The sequence below is a fragment of the Salvelinus namaycush genome, chromosome 9, assembly GCF_016432855.1.
Source record: "Salvelinus namaycush isolate Seneca chromosome 9, SaNama_1.0, whole genome shotgun sequence".
NCBI lineage: Eukaryota > Metazoa > Chordata > Actinopteri > Salmoniformes > Salmonidae > Salvelinus > Salvelinus namaycush.
The window spans coordinates 38,864,354-38,884,084 of record NC_052315.1 but is presented as its reverse complement, the minus strand read 5'-3'; the positions used below and the strand labels follow the sequence as shown (position 1 = coordinate 38,884,084).

The 19,731-nt window shown below is 42.0% G+C and overlaps 1 protein-coding gene across 4 annotated transcripts in view; it reads right to left on the bottom strand.

Annotated features, from left to right (window-relative positions):
* LOC120054039 (casein kinase I-like) overlaps nucleotides 1-19,731 on the bottom strand; it is a 55,162-nt gene that overhangs the window by 7,894 nt on the left and 27,537 nt on the right. For all 4 annotated transcript variants that reach the window (XM_039001400.1, XM_039001402.1, XM_039001403.1 and 1 more), the window contains 6 exons: nucleotides 19,000-19,040; nucleotides 18,670-18,739; nucleotides 4,122-4,273; nucleotides 3,708-3,942; nucleotides 493-578; nucleotides 54-138 (listed from right to left, as the gene is read on the bottom strand). In XM_039001400.1, coding sequence (XP_038857328.1) covers nucleotides 54-138; nucleotides 493-578; nucleotides 3,708-3,942; nucleotides 4,122-4,273; nucleotides 18,670-18,739; nucleotides 19,000-19,040 — 669 coding nt within the window. The remainder of the gene's footprint in view (nucleotides 1-53; nucleotides 139-492; nucleotides 579-3,707; nucleotides 3,943-4,121; nucleotides 4,274-18,669; nucleotides 18,740-18,999; nucleotides 19,041-19,731) is intronic.

Sequence of the window (19,731 nt, the reverse complement as noted above, 5' to 3'; positions counted from 1 at the left end):
ATTTCACAAAGGCATGCACTAGTGTCAAGGTCAGGAAGGAAGATTGGTAATACCTGGAAAGCTTTCACAGAGGACCTCGATGGGAGTGTTGCGCTTGGTGTCGCCAATCTTCTGGTATCGCTCCTTCAGGGTGTCAGCCTGTAGGTAGAAGGCACACTGAGTTCAACACACTTTGGCCATCTTATCTCCTTCCCTTCACACTAATGTTAAACTTCCTCAGCAGTCTTTCAATCTCTCTCTTTTTTGCTCTTCTGCTTCGTTTAGGCTACCATTCCCTTGACCCCCCTCTGAATCACTAGTAGTAGTGCATCACACTCTCCTAATATCTGGGTTGGTATTATTATTAGAGTACATCGTAGTAAAATGTCATGCAACACAAAACAAAATTGAGCATTTCAAAAATTGGACAAATCCAGATGGTGCGATCCGTTTTTCTATCCATTTTGTGCCTACTGGAAACAACCCAGCTGATATCATACCAAGCTCCCCTACCTTGAGTCCTTGCCACGGCAGACTCCCTCGTAGGAAATACATGAACATGTGGCCCAGGGCTTCCAGGTCATCCCGTCGACTTTGCTCTGAAACAAAAAGGGAGGGGTATCCGCTTTAAGCTGCGACCGACGTCTATCCTATCTACCATATCCTTGGGTTGGGGCTTATGTAGGACTTTCAATGCATTGAGCTCCAAATTAGGAACAAAATAGAACCTTTCTGAATTTGAATTACCTGTGGCTTACAGACATGAAAGGCTATGTATGTACACATACGCTACCGGTCAAAAGTTTTAGAACACCTACTCCTTCAAGGGTTTCTCGCTATTTTTACTATTTTCTACATTGTAGAATAATAGTGAAGACATCAAAACTATGAAATAACACATATGGAATCATGTAGTAAGCAAAAAAGTGTTAAACAAATCATAATATATTTTATATTTGAGATTCTTCAAAGTAGCCACCCTTTGCCTTAATGACAGCTTTGTACACTCTTGGCATTCTCTCAACCATTCACCTGGAATGCATTTCAATTAACAGGTGTGCCTTGTTTAAAGTTCATTTGTGGAATTTATTTCCTTCTTAATGTGTTTGAGCCAATCAGTTGTGTTGTGACAAGGTAGGGGGTATACAGATGATAGTCCTATTTGGTAAAAGACCAAGTCCATATTATGGCAAGAACAGTTCAAATAAGCAAAGAGAAACGACAGTCCATCATTACTTTAAGATATGAAGGTCAGCCAAACCGGAAAATGTCAACAACTTTGAAAGTTTCTTCATGTGCAGTCGCAAAAACCATCAAGCGCTATGATGAAACTGTCTCTCAATAGGACCGCCACAAGAAAGGAAGACCCAGAGTTACCTCTGCTGCAGAGGATGAGTTCATTAGAGTTACCAGCCTCAGAAATTGTAGCTCAAATAAATGCTTCAGAGTTCAAGTAACAGACACATCTCAACATCAACTGTTCAGAGGAGACTGTGAATCAGGCCTTCATGGTCGAATTGCTGCAAAGAAACAACTACTAAAGGACACCAATAAGAAGAAGAGACTTGCTTGGGCCAAGAAACACAAGCAATGGACATTAGACCGGTGGAAAGTTGTCCTTTGGTCTGGAGTCCAAATTGGAAATTTTGGGTTCCAACCGCCATGTCTTTGTGAGATGCAGTGTGGGTGAACAGATGATCTATGCATGTGCATTTCCCACAGTAAAGCATGGAGGAGGTGGTGTGATGGTGTGGGTCAAGCTTTGCTGGTGACACTGTCAGGGATTTATTTAGAATTCAAGGCACACTTAACCAGCATGGCTACCACAGCATTCTGCAGCGATACGCTGCGATCTGGTTAGGGCTTAGTGGGACTATCATTTGTTTTTCCAACAGGACAATGACGCAACACATCTCCAGGCTGTGTAAGGGCTATTTGACCAAGAAGGAGAGTGATGGAGTGCTGCATCAGATGACCTGGCCTCCACAAATTGAGATGGTTTGGGATGAGTCGGACCGCAGAGTGAAGGAAAAGCAGCCAACAAGTGCTCAGCATATGTGGGAACTCCTTCAAGACTGTTGGAAAAAGAGTTTACAAAGCTGTCATCAAGGCAATGGGTGGCTATTTGAAGAATCTCAAATATGTTTTGATTTGTTAAACACTTTTTTGCTTACTACATGATTCCATGTGTTATTTCATAGTTTTGATGTCTTCACTATTATTCTACAATGTAGAAAATAGTAAAAATAAAGAAAAACCCTTGAATGAGTAGGTGTTCTAAAACTTTTGACCGGTAGCGTATAGCCGCGGGAAGTTAAAAAAAATCTACAAAAGTAGTAGTTCACTGGGCCTTTACTAGTCCTGTATTAGCAGACCAATATAGCCTTCTGTAGTGCAGCCCCCCAAAAATTACAGCGCCGCAATATACAGTATCTCAGTTTATTGCATAAATCGTACATGCATTGGATTGCAATGCTGGTGTGTTAAAATAATCCAGTACAGTTTAATGAATTATAATGTAGGCTAATCCAAGTGTAGGCTATGACACAATGTCAATGGAGAAGGCTAAAACATGGTCAGCGGCAGATCAAAGTAGCGGCACCAAGTCTCTGGGTGGGATGAGTTGTCCATGGTGCTGTCATTCAAGGTCCTTTATTTACCCTGTTCGCAAGAGCACAGGAAGGTTGCATTTTGGCTTCTGCTCAGCTGGATGAAGCCAGCGGGGCACACATGCAGTTTACAGACACCATCGGCTACAGACCTACCACAGATCTGACTTGCAGTGGTGTAAATGACGTCATCATTTCCTCAATCAAGGTTTGTACCGACAGATAATAGCCTATCATTACAGGGCTCTCCAACCCTGCGCTCTTGGAGCGCTACCGTCCTGTAGGGTTTCACTCCAACCCCAGTTGTAACTAACACCATTCATCTTATAAACCAGCTACTTATTAGAATCAGGTGCGCTAGATTAGGGTTGGAATGAAAACCTACAGGATGGTAGATCTCCAGGAACAGGGTTGGAGATCCCTGTTATAAAATATGCATAAAATGCATCCTCCAATAGCAATGTCTGCTTATGTTCACACATATTGTCTCAAGAAAATTTTATATTTTTAATACCCTCAAACACCAAGTTAGACATACCTATAGGCTATCATCACTGTCAATCATGAATAATAATTATTCATGTTTTACCGGTGAAACTGCATCAGTGCACACATGTAGCCTACGTTTCTTCATTATTTGCCAGAGAGAAGACGGAGAAGAAACCACAATTTACCTAGGCTGCTGTAGCTTACATATTTATTTGGTTTGTAATTGTATTGTTTTTTCATGGAATTTTTGTGGTGATTAAATATAATTTATTTAGAATAGATCAGAATAAAAGTGAGGTCCCTCGGGCTCCCCCAGCATTACTCACCTGTTTACTGGTGAAGCGAAGGCAGCTGCACTGCGCTATTTCATCAATACACATTTGTTAATTGTTGTGTCGCATCCCCCGCAGATAATTTTTTTGCAGCACCCCCATCCCCAAACTACTTCCCGTGGCCATGTGTAAACAGGACAGACTAGAAAAAAATTGCAAAGGCAATGCCCTTCAAATTGCAGAGTTCAGCCAATCAGGTATGAGAGTAGCCTATACTGTATCCATGTAAGTACCGCACAGGGAAGTTGAGACAAGTTAATAAGTTGTCTGGTAGAGGGGAGAAGTACTGTAGCCCTACCTTTTCCCAAGTGGGTGTTGATAGACATGTAGCGGGCGGTCCCTGTGAGGCTCTTGTGCTCCCTGTACGGAATGTGTTTTTTGGTCTCGGGATCAATGTACTCTTTAGCCAGGCCAAAGTCGATGATGTGGATGATGTGCTCCTGCTTGTGCCCCTGCCGCCCGATGAGGAAGTTCTCGGGCTTCACGTCTCGGTAGATGAGGTTCTTGGAGTGGACGTACTCCATCCGTGAGAGCTGGGGAGCGTAGTGTGTGTGACGGTCAAACGCATGCACTCAAAAAAAAGGTGTACACACAACTCCATGCACACCGAAAAACTGAATGGACATCCACACTGGGACATACAATCAGAACAGACATGGGCATAATTCACCAAAACAAGCTTCTTTGTGATTTGGATGTAAACTTGACTTACCAGCTGAATAGCCATCATTAAGACTGTCTTGAGAGAGAAGGTCCTGTCACAGAGGTCAAAGAGGTCTTCTAGACTGGGGCCCAGCAGCTCTAACACCATGGCATTGTATTTCCCACACGGCCCAAAGTAGAAGACCTGAGGAAGACCCTCCGCTGAGATAGAGAGGGATGGATAGAGGGAGAGGAAAATAAAAAATATATAGAAGTCCATTAAACTGAAATTGAAAAGACTATCAGTAGAACAAATCATATGACAAACAATTTAGAGTTTGGATTATGCAGTGTTCCATTAATTTGTTTTGAATATGCATGAGGGTGTGGCAGCGCAGTTCACATGCCCATTTAACGGCTCTACCTGTGAGACCACATACCTGGGTATTGTTTCATCATTAGCCTTTTTGGAACTAGTTTGTACTCCAGTCACATGCAGGACTTGAGACGAGCAGTAGTTATGCTGTACATAACACTTCACAAGTGGCATCTAAAGATGGCCCAAGCTGTTTGGTTGGGGTTTGTCATGAGTGTTGTTCTGAATTGTCTGTTGCAGCTGTTAGAAGCCATCTGCTGTACCCATCTCAGGAGGGAACAGAGAGGAATGGTGCCCAGAGGAACCTGGGCAAGCTAATAACGACGGTCATGAAACCCACAACTAGAACCGCCCCCATTTTCCAAAGCCAAGTAGCCATTAGCGGAAAAACTACAACAGTGATGGGATTGGAAAAAATATCCAGAATTATCTCTGCTGTGTTACAACTCGAGGAGAATTGCTGCTAAAAAAACGATTACGAACAGAGGGAAGGATACATTTTGGGAATTTTAGAGTGGCTCAATCCGTTGGGATTGCAACCTGCGCCGTACTCCACTCCAATAAACATCCCCGGTGTGATGTTTCTTGTACGAGCTGAGCTCAGCAAAAAAGTGAGCTTTTTCCCCTCTCAAAGAGCGCTCTGGACGAGTGAGGCGGATGAGTTTGTGCGTTTATCAACAGTACAGGAATGAGAGTGGATTTCAGATATATTCTCCTGACTGAGCATATTTTAGTCACAAATTGTTGTGTATAGGCATAATTTTACTTAAATGTAATTTAAGAGTGCTTCAGAGAATATCATTGAAATTCAAAACGCCCTGAAAATGACTGATGCATTTTATTGGACGACAGAGGCTAACTACAGAGGTTGAGAGCTCCAAAACGATCCAATAGCAAACTCCCATCTGTACAGCAAAATAACGTTATTCTGGAGTAGTGCAGAAGTATCCTAGACATTATTGGAGGCTCCGGGAAGGATACAGTTGCCCGGTGCATCAATGGGATGAGAGTGTGCAAGAGACAGACAGTGATGCCCAAGTTACCTTTTATATTGATCTGAACAATGGGGATTTCATTCCCAGCACCATAAACAAGACGAGAGAGAGACAGCATGGTGGAGTCGAGGAAGAGTTAATAATATTCCCCTTAGACAAAAGAAAGTGAGGAAGAAGATGAGCCAAGGGAAAAAAATTGTTGTTGAAAGTGTGTGTCTCTATGACAAGAGGGGCCCAGACAAGCCGCAGCGGAGTAGGTCAACAATTAGCCAACGTGTACAAGCTTGGTGGCTCACAAATGTGTACAAGCTTGGTGGCTCACAAATGTGACAGAGATAAGTGAGCAAGCAGAATGTGGGAGTGGGCAGGTGTTTCCAAGCTTGACGGAGGGAGGGAGAGAGGGCGCCAGAGAAATACGAGCTCCTGAGAAAAGCCCAGTGGTCCTGAAGGCCCACTCTGTGTGTAATGTGAGAAAGGACAATGTCGACGACAGCAAACGGCCACATTTTCTCATGTCTTCTATATGCTGCCTAACTGTCGAGGCATTACAGGAGTTCCACTCTACAAGCTAATAACACAAATGTGATTTTACCTTACCCCTTCCGCTCCCTAAACCAATTCGTATTTGCACCATGTTTTTACCACGTTTCGGAATGATGAAAATGGCAACTGGTCTCAGATCCCATTAAATTTAAGCAGAGGCGGGATAAAAGCCTGTTAATGCCATGAGAGTGCATCTTTTGAAATGCTTTGGGGGAAAATGAATTCAGTCACACAGGAGCAAATGTCGGATTATCCTGAGACACGCAACCAATCAAACCATTAATCCACCCCCACACTCAAAGAACAGTCAGGCCTGAGTCACCTAGCTAGTCATCAATAATGGCAGCTCTGTCTGTATGCATCTCATGTAATTTATACCTGAATAAAAACTCAATTTAGCTCTCCAGCAAAGGTAGGCACATAAAACATATTCCACACCCACACTGTTCCAAAAACGACAACACACCATGGATCAATGCATGTCAGAGATATGGAATCTCTCCTGGCTTGAGAGCATGTTCATGAGTTTGGGATTATTTCAACACCATCATTTACGAATTTCGTCCATTTTTTTTTTCATTTTCATTTGTTTGGAGTGCTCCGTGTGAGCAATGAGTGTGTGACTGGTTTCTCTGTCCTGATAACGTGTGTGACTGGTTTCTCTGTCCTGATAACGTTGAAGGACCGTGCCTGAGCACACATAGAAGTAGGCCTACCTGGCCTGCTGTGCGCCAACATAGGAAAGTGCACATTTGGGGATGTCTGATTTCTGATCGTCTTAACTCATCACTAATAAGCTGAGCTTCTCAGTCGTTTTTTTCTTAACCTCACATAGTAAAAGTCAACGAAGTCTGTTTATCATGATCTGATGACCCCATATATCCAGTGAAAACGTTAAAAAAAAGAGATGTCTGTCCCGAGCTCACTGGCACAGAAAACTCTGAGGGGCCAGGAATAGGCTAGTTGATACAATGTTACACTGCACCATTGATAGCTCAAGTCAAGACAGAGAGGCAGACCGGTGGAAAGAGAGATTGTGATTGAAAATGCAGGTTCTTTCATCAGGATATTTTCTACTATTTTTCTATGTATTATGTACGGTTTATCCATGTGTCCATTATGGCTGAGGCTGGTGCTCTCGCATTCGTAGAATTTTGGTAGAATTTTTACTTCATCATTTAAATTCGGATCTTTATGATTAACCATGTGACAATGATTTTGAGGAACAAAAACATGATTGAATTGAAACTCTTCCACAAAAATGCACATATAAAAATATTCATAAATGACACACAGGTAGGTAGAAGTGGAAGGTTAAATTGTAAGCTTCCCCAAACTTGAAACTCATGAGCGACCTATGGTCTTTACTATAACACCCAATTATATAATGCAGAAGTTGTTGCACACACAGGAGGTCCTGTGAAAAAAAAACACGCCCACTGACAGAAATCATTCACTAGGCCTAATTTAACTCTCCCTACCACTAGTGTCTCAATTTTCGACTTCTCCCCCACTGACGGGGAAGGCTAAGGGGGGGGGGGGTATAAGGATTGAGGCTAGACAGAGAGGAAGAGGCTAAACGAGAGGGATAACTGGGTCCAAAATCGGTTTTCTCCAGCAGGTGGCAAAAAAATAAAATGTAATGGCGTGACTGTCAAATTTGGTTTATTTGATCTAATAGACGTTTCGTAATGATTAGGTTGAGTGTACTGATATAAGTAGGACACGTGACATCTGGGCAACTTTGAGAAAAAACACTTTGTATATCGGAGTTGTGCCTGGTCATCTGCTAAACTCTGTGTTAAACAACTGGTTAAGTCCTCTCAGCCATGATCATACCCAGATGGCATGGTGGTTGGCACACCATGGACCCTTTCCACTGACTACTCATTCATCTCATAAAGAAAGGCCTTTGAGCTGAACCAATGTACTGTGCAGGGCATCTGGTGTCACACACACACCATTGTGACTGTCTGTAGTGACGGGTACATTTTCAGAATTGTTTTGTTACATGGACCACATCAAAAACAAGACAAAAGTCATTAAAAGTGCCTTGGGTCGTGCATGTGAGGCTGTACTACCTCACAGGCTGACATTTATGCAACTCCGCCCATTCTTTCCCCTCAGCCAATCAACTTCAAATTGCAGATCGAGGGACAGCAAGAATCATTTTGAAATATTTCATGTTTCATGGAGCTTTAAAAAAAGCACATTGCATCCAAAAACACTGAAATAAAAAACTATTTGCAAAGACTATTTCAAATGTATACAGGCTGATATACACTGCGTGTACAAAACATTAGGAACAACTTCCTAATATTGAGTTGCACCCCCCTTTGCCCTCAGAACAGCCTCAATTCATCGGCACATGGACTCCACAATGTGTCGAAAGCGTTTCCCAGGGATACTGGCACATTCTTTGGGTGGTGGACCATTCTTGGTACACACAGGAAACTGTTCATCGTGAAAAACCCAGCAGCGTTGCAGTTCTTGACACACTAAAACCAGTGCACCTGGCACCTACTCCGCTTAAAAGGCATTTAAATATTTTGCCTTGCCATTCACCCTCTGAATGGCACACATATGTCTCAAGGCTTAAAAGTCCTTCAAAACCTGTCTTCCCCCTTCATCTACACTGATTGAAGTGGATTTAACAGAACACATCAAATAAGGTATCACAGCTTTCACCTGGATTCACCTGGTCAGTCTATGTCATGTAATGTTTTCTACACTCAGTGTAGATTAGCTAGCTGCTTTGCTGGTTAGTTATATATTTTCAAATGAGCTAACTTAGTTTGCTAGCTGCATATGGCTGCTATTTGGATGTTTTTTCATGCAGCAAGAACAGCTACAACTGTTAAACTTCTTAGCTACCTATTTTCTCTGAAGCAATGTTCTAATCGCAAGCTGCAATTTACCAGGCTGGTTAGATAGTAGGGTTGGGCGGTATCCAGATTTTCACATCTTCATACCGTCCTTCTCTCACTCCGGGATTTGCAGTATTACCGGCTTAGTACACAAGAGGGTGCCAAAAACGCAAAAAGAAAGCCCATTGGGCTCCATTACCAGAATGTTAACTAAATTAGCACAAGTAATAGCGAACTTCCATGGAACCTGCTAGCTAAATATGCTAACGAGTGCTAAGACAGGCAATCCTGCACATAAAAGTATACATATATATGTAGGAGCTATCGAATGTCATTTTTGGTGAGTTTGGACATTTACAAGCAAATGTGAACGAGAGACATTGTGCAAATGAACAGTACTGGCTCTGGAGGAGCATGTGTACAAGCTGTCTCTGTGTGGAGTCTAGAGTCGATAGAGCAACGGGCCTGCCTGCTCTGCTCGGAGAAGATGGGAGAGGAGCAGAGAGCAGATGGGCCAAGAACGGAGAGGAGAAAAAAACGCAAGGAAATCAAAAGATAGCAGTGGCATCTGTACAGATAACTCATCCAAAGGGTTTTGTAAAACTGCTTCTTATTGTAATTTCTGCTCGGCATCACACTAATTTTGTGCTTCAATTGCATTTCTCCACTGAGATGAGAATTGACGGACAGGTATTTTATCAGTAGACAGCGCTCTAATTTATGTGTAGCTACGTTTCTCTGGTAAAATGCAAGATTAACTTGAAAAAAAACATTAGGATATGTAGCTGGCTACATTCTTTCTATGATGAACAGAAATATGATGGCCATGCATAGGTTTAGCAAAAAAATACCTTGATTTTTCATTATAAGCTAATTTAGCCTACTCGTGTGGCTGTCAGTCAAATAGCATTGCACTTCTGTTGTCATCTGATGAAAACGAAGCTATTTTCTGCCGAATGTGTAGCACTAATGTATTTTCTGTGAAGGAAAACTATAGTTGCACGTCCCTGATCACTCTATTGAAGTAAAAAAACTTGACTTTCAATATAAAATGCGACCCGTCAATACCCAGCTGGACCCTGCTCCTGCTTTCTCCAGTTGTGCTATTTACAAACAAACACGTGGTTGGCTTAACTTTTCTGGGGAACTACTGTAAGCTTCATAATGTAAAATAATGTGACAGGTGAAATGAAGAACGTGATCTGCTTAATCTAACATATTGCACAAGTCGACTGCAGGTATTTACTTAAGTAGATACAAATTTTAATATCAAAGAAATAGTTTCAATGGTATTCACGGTATTGAAAAACCAATCCGTGGCTATTTCTATATACATTTACATTTAAGTCATTTAGCAGACGCTCTTATCCAGAGCGACTTACAAATTGGAAAGTTCATACATATTCATCCTGGTCCCCCCGTGGGAATTGAACCCTGGTCCCCCCGTGGGAATTGAACCCACAACCCTGGCGTTGCAAGCGCCATGCTCTACCAACTGAGCCACACGGGACCACGGTATATGGTATATACCCCAAGCCTATAGATATAATTGCATTTAATTAACACAATGCAGGCTCCTCCCAGGCTGGTCAGTCTACTTAGAAACCTTACCAAGGCTGGTGGGCCTCAAAGCTAGCAGTTTCACCCGAAACCTCAGAGGCTGATCTATGTGCAAGGCTCCTCGGAGGCTGATCAGAGTAAAATCAACATAAAAAGGTTCCTTGCAGGCTGGTCAGTGTAAATAGCAGCCTCGGCGGCTAGTCTATATTAAGCTTCCTCCAGGGCTGGTCAGTGCAAATAGGGGCCTCGTGGGTGGACTATAATAAAGCATTCTCGCAAGCTCGTCAGTGTTAATAGGAGCTTTTCTGGCCCATAAATAACGATGGCTCGTCTTTTTTTAAAGCAACGATTGTTCTATAAATGAACAAAAAAGTAAACGCAACATGCAACAATTTCAACGATTTTACTGAGTTATAGTTCATATAAGGAAATCATTCGATTTGAATTTAAATAAATTCATTAGGCTCTAATGGATTTCAGATCACTGGGCAGGTGCGCAGCCATGGGTGAGCCTGGAAGGGAATAGGCCCACCTCACTGGGGAGCCATGCACAGCCAATCAAAATCCGCCCGCCCCCCCAGGAAGATCCCGCGTCGGATGTGGAGGTCCTGGGCTGGCATGGTTACACGGTCAGCGGTTGTGAGGCTGATTGGATGTACTGCCAAATTCTCTAAAGCAAAATTGGAGGCGGCTTATGGTAAAGAAATGTACATTCAAGTCTCTGGCAACAGCTCCGTTAGACATTCCTGCAGTCAGCATGACAGTTACATGCTCCCTCACTTGAGACATCTGTGGCATTGTGTTGTGTGACAAAACTGCACATTTGAGTGTGGCCTTCATCCCAGCACAAAGTGCACCTGTGTAACGACCATGTGGTTTCATCAACTTCTTGGTATGCCACACCTGTCAGGTGGATAGATTATCTTGACAAAGGAGAAATGCTCACAAACAGGGACGTAAACAAACTTATGCACAAAATTTGAGAGAAATAAGCTTTTGTGTGTAACATTTCTGGGATGTTTTATTTCAGCTCATGAAACATGGGACCAACACTTTACATGTTGCGTTTATATTTTTGTTCGGTGTAAAACCAGGTATAAACAGACACATTGTGATCGGATTGTGATCAGACCATGTAAGTGTAAACAGAGAAGATTTTGCCAATCAGGTCAAGATCAGGACGAAGGATGCATGTTAACGGCAGGTATAAAACAGAGCTTCTGAAAGTTGTACATATTCAGAGCAAAAACCATGTCATGAGGTTGAAGGAATTATCCATAGAGCTCCAAGACAGGATTGTCGAGGCACAGATCTGGAGAAGGGTACTAAAAAAATTACTGCAGCATTGAAGGTCCCCGAGAACACAGTGGCCTCCAATTTTAAAATGGAAGACCCTTCCTAGAGCTGGTCAACCGGCCAAACTGAGCAATCGGTGGCGGAAGGGAGCTTGCCAAAAGGCACCTATAGGACTCTCAGAACATCAGGAACAAGATTCGCTGGTCTGATGAAACCATTGTCTGAATGCCAAGCGTCACATCTGGAGGAAATCTGGCACCATCCCTACGGTGAAGCAGGGTGGTTGCAGCTTCATGCTATGTGGATGTTTTTCAGCGGTAGGGACTGGGAGACTAGTCAGGATCGAGGGAAAGATGAAGAGGAAAGTGCAGAGAGATCCTTGATGAAAACCTGCTCCAGAGTGTTCAGGACCACAGACTGGGGCGAAGGTTAACCTTCCAACAGGACAACAACCCTAAGCACATAGCCAAGACAACGCAGCTGTGGCTTCGGGAAAAGTCTCTGAATGTCCTTGAGTGGCCCAGCCAGAGCACGGACTTGATCCTGATCATACATCTCTGGAACGACCTGAAAATAGCTGTGCAGCGACGCTCCTCTTCCAACCTGACGGAGCGTGAAAGGATCTGCAGAGAAGAATTGGAGAAACTCCCCAAATACAGGTGTGCCAAGCTTGTAGCGTCATACCCAAGAAGTCTCAAGGCTGTAATCGCTGCCAAAGGTGCTTCTACAAAGTACTGAGTAAAGGGTCTGAATACTTACATAAATGTAATAATTCCGGGGGGTTTTCTCAAAACTTCTTCCATTTAAAAATGGAGGCCACTGTGTTCTTGGGGACCTTCAATGCTGCAGTAATTTTTTGGTACCCTTCTCCAGATCTGTGCTTTGACAAAGTCCTGTCTCGGAGCTCCACAGATAATTCCTTCAACCTCACGGCATGGTTTTTGCTCTGAATACGTACAACTTTCAGAAGCTGTTTATACCTGCCGTTAAACATGCATCCTTTGTCCTGATCTTGACCTGATTTGCAAAATGTTCACACACAAAAAAACTTGTTTTTTCTTTGTCATTATGGGGTATTGTGTAGATTGATGAGGGGAAAAAATAATTTAATCCGTGTTAGAATAAGGGGTCTGAATACTTCTTGAATGCTAGTCAGCTCTGAGTCAAGTACCATTGGTATATGCGCATCAGGGTTAGGGTCAATTCCACAAATTCAATTCTAATTGAATTCTCTCTCCCTGTAAATTCAACATATTCAATTAAATTTCATCTGAATTCCAATGTTAGGTCAACTCCAAGAATTAAATTCCCAATTCAATATTATCCCCAACAAAACCACTAATTCCAATTTGAATTCAATCTCAGGCTTTCAGGCGGATCATGTCACTGTTTAGACAGAATAACTCATCAGGCCTGAGCTAGACTAAGAAAAGTAGACAATGAATGTAGGGTGTTCCAGAAAGAGTGGACATCGAAATATTTCTTTATTGAGGTATCAGGGAAAGCTGTGTGCTTAGTGTGCAAAGAGAGCATCGCTGTCTTGAAAGACTACAACTTGTCCTGACACTTCCAGACGAAGCATGCAGAGAAATATAGGAATGTCTTCTGAGCAGAGTGCATCGAACGAGTTGCTTTCTCAGTCGCAAAAGCAGCAAGGACTTTTCACAAAACTGCATTCAGCAATCGACGGAATTGCGAGAGCTAGCTATGTACTGTCCCACAAAATTGCTAAACATAAGCCATTCGCTGAGGGTGAATTCATTAAAGAATGTTCAAATCAACTCTGCAGCAATACTTTGCCCCGACAAGAAAGAGCTGTTTGAAAATGTTTCCCTGTCAAGACAAACAGTGACACGGCGTGTTGAGGACATCGCAGAGAATATGGAACAGTTGAAAGACAAGGTAAAGGATTTCACCTATTTCTCCCTGGCCCTGGATGAGAGTAGTGATGCACGTGACACAGCACAGTTGTTGATATTCTTATGGGGCATAACCCCAGACTTTTAAATTACAGAGGAGCTTGCTTCAGTGCAGTCAATGAAGAGCCCAACCACAGGGAAAGATTTATTGGAGGTGGTCAATAAGTGTGTGGCGAAGCTGGGACTGAGTTTTATAAAATTATCCAGTTTGACCACTGATGGGTGCCCAAACTTGACTGGAAAAAACATTGGCCTTTTGAAAAGGATACAAGATCTGAGCTGAAACCAGATCAGGAAATGTTTTTCCTGCATTGAATTATTCATCAGGAGGTGCTCTGTAAATGTGCCTTGAAAATGAGCCATGTTGTGGACACAGTCACTAAAGTGGTAAACTTCATAAGAGCAAAATCTTAAAAACCACAGGCAGTTTGTCTCACTGTTGGAAGAGAGAGTCGGGCCATGCAGATCTCCCCTACCACACAAACGTGAGATGACTTTGAGGAAGGTGCTTAAAAAAGGAGTGGGACCTGATGTTGGAGATTTCATTTGCAAAAACTCAGCAAGGAAAATGTGGATTTCCCTCAACTGCAAGATAAAATAAAGTTGGCTGATTTTGCCTTCACCGTGGACATCATGGCCCTCATGAATGAACTGAATTCCAAACTACAAGAGAAGGGCCTTTTTGCACATCAGATGTACAGCCTTGTCAAAGCCTTCAAGGGAAAATTACTCCTCCTGACCCGCCAAGTAGAAGCCAACAATCACCCACTTTCTGACACCACTAGTCTGTTCCCTATCAGATGACCAGCGGGAGAAGTATACGTCGCTGCTGCGTGCTTTGAACGGTGAGTTCTCGTCATTTGAGGATTTGAAAGTGTTGGAAAATGGCATGCTGTTGGTTTCCTCTCCTTTCACCGTCAATGTGGATAACATTCCCACTGACCTGCAACTTGAGCTTATCAATCTTCAGTCTGATGCAGTGATTGGAGAACTATTCAAAACAATGTCACTGATGAGGTTCTATGCATCTCTCGATGAACAAAACTTTCAGAAGATTAAGAGTCATGCTCAGAAGATATTTGTACTGTTTGGGTCAACCTACGTATGTGATCAGACATTTTTCAGTGATGAAATATAACAAGTCAAGGCACAGATCATCTCTTACTGACTCTCACCAATCCTGCTCATAGCGACGTCAGAAACTATACCTGACTTCACTGCTCTAGTCAATGTCCATCAGAGACTTCACTCCTCACACTGATTTAAACTACTCAATGTAATGTAGAGCTCTCTCTCGTCTTTTTGTGCATACACCCATTAACAAGAGTTTTGTCCGTGGTGCTGAATGTACAGTGTACTTCTCCCTCCATGTAGTTCATTGCGTTTAATAATGAAAATACCTACCAAAAGGAGAACATGGATGTGGTTTATTTCTGTGCATGTTAAAAAAAGTAAAATAAGTAGCATATCTGGACAGATTTACAGTAGGTATACAGTTGAAGTCGGTAGTTTACATACACCTTAGCCAAAGACATTTTTCACAATTCCTGACATTTAATCCTAGTAAGAACTCCCTGTTTTAGGTCAGTTAGGATCACCACTTTATTTTAAGAATGTGAAATGTCAGAATAATAATAGAGAATTATTTATTTCAGCTTTTATTTCTTTCATCACATTCCCAGGTCAGAAGATTACATACACTCAATTAGTATTTGGTAGCATTGCCTTTAAATTGTTTAACTTGGGTCAAACGTTTTGTGTTGCCTTCCACAATCTTCCCACAATAAGTTGGGTGAATTTTGGCCCGTTCCTCCTGACAGAGCCGATGTAACCGAGTCAGGTTTGTAGGCCTCCTTGCTCGCACACGCCTTTTCAGTTCTGCCAACAAATTGTCTATAAGATTGAGGTCAGGGCTTTGTGATGGCCACTCCAATACCTTGACTTTGTTATCCTTAAGCCATTTTGCCACAACTTTGGAAGTATGCTTGGGGTCATTGTCCATTTGGAAGACCCATTTACGACCAAGCTTCAACTTCCTGACTGACGTCTTGAGATGTTGCTTCAATATATCCACATCATTTTCCTACCTCATGATGCCATCTATTTTGTGAAGTGCACCAATCCCTCCTGCAGCAAAGCACCCCCACAACATGATGCTGCCACCCCCGTGCTTCACAGTTGGGATGGTGTTCTTCGCCTTGCAAGCCTCCCCCTTTTTCCTCCAAACATAACGATGGTGATCATGGCCAAACAGTTCTATTTTTATTTCATCAGACCAGAGGACATTTCTCCAAAAAGTACAATCTTTGTCCCCATGTGCAGTTGCAAACCGTAGTCTGGCTTTTTTATGGCGGTTTTGTAGCAGTGACTTCAACCCTTGCTGAGCGGACTTTGTTATGTGGATATAGGACTCATTTTACTGTGGATATAGATACTTTGTACCGGTTTCCTCCAGCATCTTCACAAGGTCCTTTGCTGTTGTTCTGGGATTGATTTGCACTTTTCGCACCAAAGTACATTCATCTCTAGGAGACAGAACGCGTCTCCTTCCTGAGCGGTATGACGGCTGCGTGGTCCCATGGTGTTTATACTTGCAAACTATTGTTTGTACAGGTGAACGTGGTACCTTCAGGCGTTTGGAAATTGCTCCCAAGGATGAACCAGACTTGTGGAGGTCTACAATTTTTTTTCCTGGGGTCTTGGCTGATTTCTTTTGATTTTCCCATGATGTCAAGCAAAGAGGCACTGAGTTTGAAGGTAGGCCTTGAAATACATCCACAGGTACACCTCCAATTGACTCAAATTATGTCAATTAGCCTATCAGAAGCTTCTAAAGCCATAACAATTTTCTGGAATTTTCCAAGCTGTTTAAAGGCACAGTCAACTTAGTGTATGTTAACTTCTGACCCACTGGAATGTTGATACAGTGAATTATAAGTGAAATAATCTGTCTATAAACAGTTGTTGGAAAAATTACTTGTGTCATGCACAAAGTAGATGTCCTAACCGACTTGCCAAAACTGTAGTTTGTTAACAAGTTTGGAGTGTGACTGTTTGAGGTTGTGGACAGGTGACTTTTATACTGATAACAAGTTCAAACAGGTGCCATTAATACAGGTAAGGAGTGGAGGACAGAGGAGCCTCTTAAAGAAGTTACAGGTCTGTGAGCCAGAAATCTTGCTTGTTTGTAGGTGACCAAATACTTATTTTCCACCATAATAATAAATTCATAAAAAATCCTACAATGTGATTTTCTGGATTTTTTTTTCTCATTTTGTCTGTCATAGTTGAAGTGTACCTATGATGAAAATTACAGGCCTCTCATCTTTTTAAGTGGGAGAACTTGCACAATTGGTGGCTGACTAAATACTTTTTTGCCCCACTGTATGTATGTATGTATGTATGTATATATATTCGCCTCACTCACAGAGAAATAAGTAGTACTGCTCGGTTTTACACAGTCAAATGTAACAAATAACTCAATTTTTAATAAACTGTACAAATGATACATTTGTGACATCTATATTATAATTGTTTTAATAAATAAATTCAATACAGTAATATGAGATCTGTACGCAAAACATTGACATTTTAGTCATTTATCAGGTGTGCTTATCCAGAGCGACATACAGTAAGTGCATTCATCTTAAGATAGCTAGGTGATAGCCACATATCACCGTCAAATATACAGCATACGGATATTATCCGCTCGTGTCTTTTTACTTTCGGTTTTGTACACTGGCTTCAAAACTAAATTTTTGGTTATTGCAAAGCCATTTCACAGCTGTTTAGATCATACAATGATTCTCATTTGGTCACAAACTGAAATTAGGTGAACATTATCGAATTTTAGCAACCAGATAATGGCAGAGGAATTTCTACATATTGCGCCTAGGAATTTTCTATTCTCCGTCTGCTTAGCTAACTTTTGTTTCAACCCTGACTTTGTATTAAAAATGTGACTGATACAACTGATGTACCCATTGATCGATTTATTAGTTAATTGATTAATGACACTTGCTTAGACAACACCGCCCAAGAGGAAATGGCCCGAACCCACCAATGCAAGACCTTATATTTGAGATTTACATCTGCCTTCCCCTAACACTGACATTATCTCTGTCTAAACACTGGTCCTGTCAATGACCCACATGCAAAGGTAACACAGGAAGCTGTGTCACAACAGCTGTGCAAGTGTGAACAGACGGCACTTCCTGTGATTGTCTTCAGTGAATGGGGGGTTTCAAACAGAAAGCAGTCATCCCATATAGAACTGGACTACTGTTCAGAAAAATAGTAAAAAAGTGATTACCATCACATCAGACTTATCAAAAGATAATATAAAAAAGACAACTACAGCCAAATTTGTCAGACCTTTATTAAAAAAAACAATTGGGTGTGATTGGTAAAATAGCGTAACTGTTAAAGGGAAGCGACAGCACACTCTCAGCAGCGTATTCAGGGAGACACCATGGCAACGTGTCGCCTCCCGCAGAGGTTCTGCAGGTGTCTCAACACCACAGGACCAGTGTTAATTTCTGTACCTGAGCAAGGAGACTGACAAGTGTGTTGGAAGTTCACTGACTGAAGTGTGACTGGTTGTGTATTTGAGGGAAAGGTAATGTATATGTGTAAGAGAAAGTTCTCAAGCTCTTTCCCAGGCAACCGTTCCAATCAGTAGACCACAACACGGAGAACCACAAAAAGACTGTACACCTGCACAACATTACCATGTCCTTGCAAGCCTAAATATTCTGGAGCGATATAATGCCTGAGATTCAGGTATTCTGCGTGAGCAACCGACAAGAGGCAACACACACACCCACATGCAGTAATTTATTCATATTGAGGGCCTTCACCCTATCAGACATAGAGGCACAGTGAAATTGATATAACAGGAGGGCTTGATAATTCTTCTTTTGTGTCACAGTTAACGGGCACAGTCTTTCTTCATACAAAACATCACCAATCTGAGGTGACCTCAAGTCAGTAGGAGTGATTAGTGAGCCAAGGAAGAGAGAGGATGGAGATAAATATGTGGCAAACAGAGTGAAGGTCTTACCTGTGCTGCCTAATGTTTTGTAAAACCGGTACTCCAAATGCAGCTGTGGTGCCCTTGACTTTATTGGTTCCTGGAGGGGGAATACAGAAGGAAATACTTCAGTTGAAGGGGGGCTTTTCATTCACTACACGTCAAGAATAAGAAGTACACCTAAATAGGTACATTATTCAAATGAATTATCCTTCAACAAACTACTTTCAAATTCAGGTTTACAAACACATATATATTTTTTAAATAAAATATGTAAATAGGCTGTTCACTCGAAGTATGATTTTAAGAGCTGCTCATTGTGTCACCACAAATAATACAGAAATAAGAATACATACTTACCAATTTTATTGCAACATACTCATTGGTGTAGAGGTTTTTACCTAGAAAAAAAAGAAAAGGTTATTAGAAGGTTGGGTAAACTATTTCAAAAACAGATCCGAGGTCGCACCATAGAAATATAATACATAGAACGGGCTTGGATGCTCTAACCCTGCTAATTTGACTGGCAAACTCATGGGTACAGTCACATTGGATTCCTGGTATTGAAATGCAATCATTTCTATCAACTGATACGCGGAGTCGATTTTCACATCATAAGGAGCAACACCCCTCTACCACACCCACAAATCGGGGAAAATAAACATTCTTTCCCATTGCAAAAGAGCCAACTTTGTCGTCGTTTTTTTGTTAAACAGAAGTGGCAAAACATGCCAAAAAGCTGCTGATTGAAAAAATTACAAGTTTTTGCTGTGAGTCAATGGGGTAACCTAGGTAACCACAGATTGTTTTCCCCACGGGCGGGCAAGGCCGAGACGTTCTAATACTATGCTGGATTGCCATGGTAATGTAGACGCTAACTGATGTGGCTCATGCAATGGACTGTACTTTTTGTAATGTCAGTTGAGTTGACTCAACAAATCACAGCACAGATTGAAGGGTACACTTCCTGCTTTTACGTCCTGGCATGGGTACACTCAAAATGTCTGCCAGTACACCCATTATGCCATCATTGACTTGAATGGGGACGCACGTTATATTCATTATACTTCTATGGTGGTACATCCAGTGCAG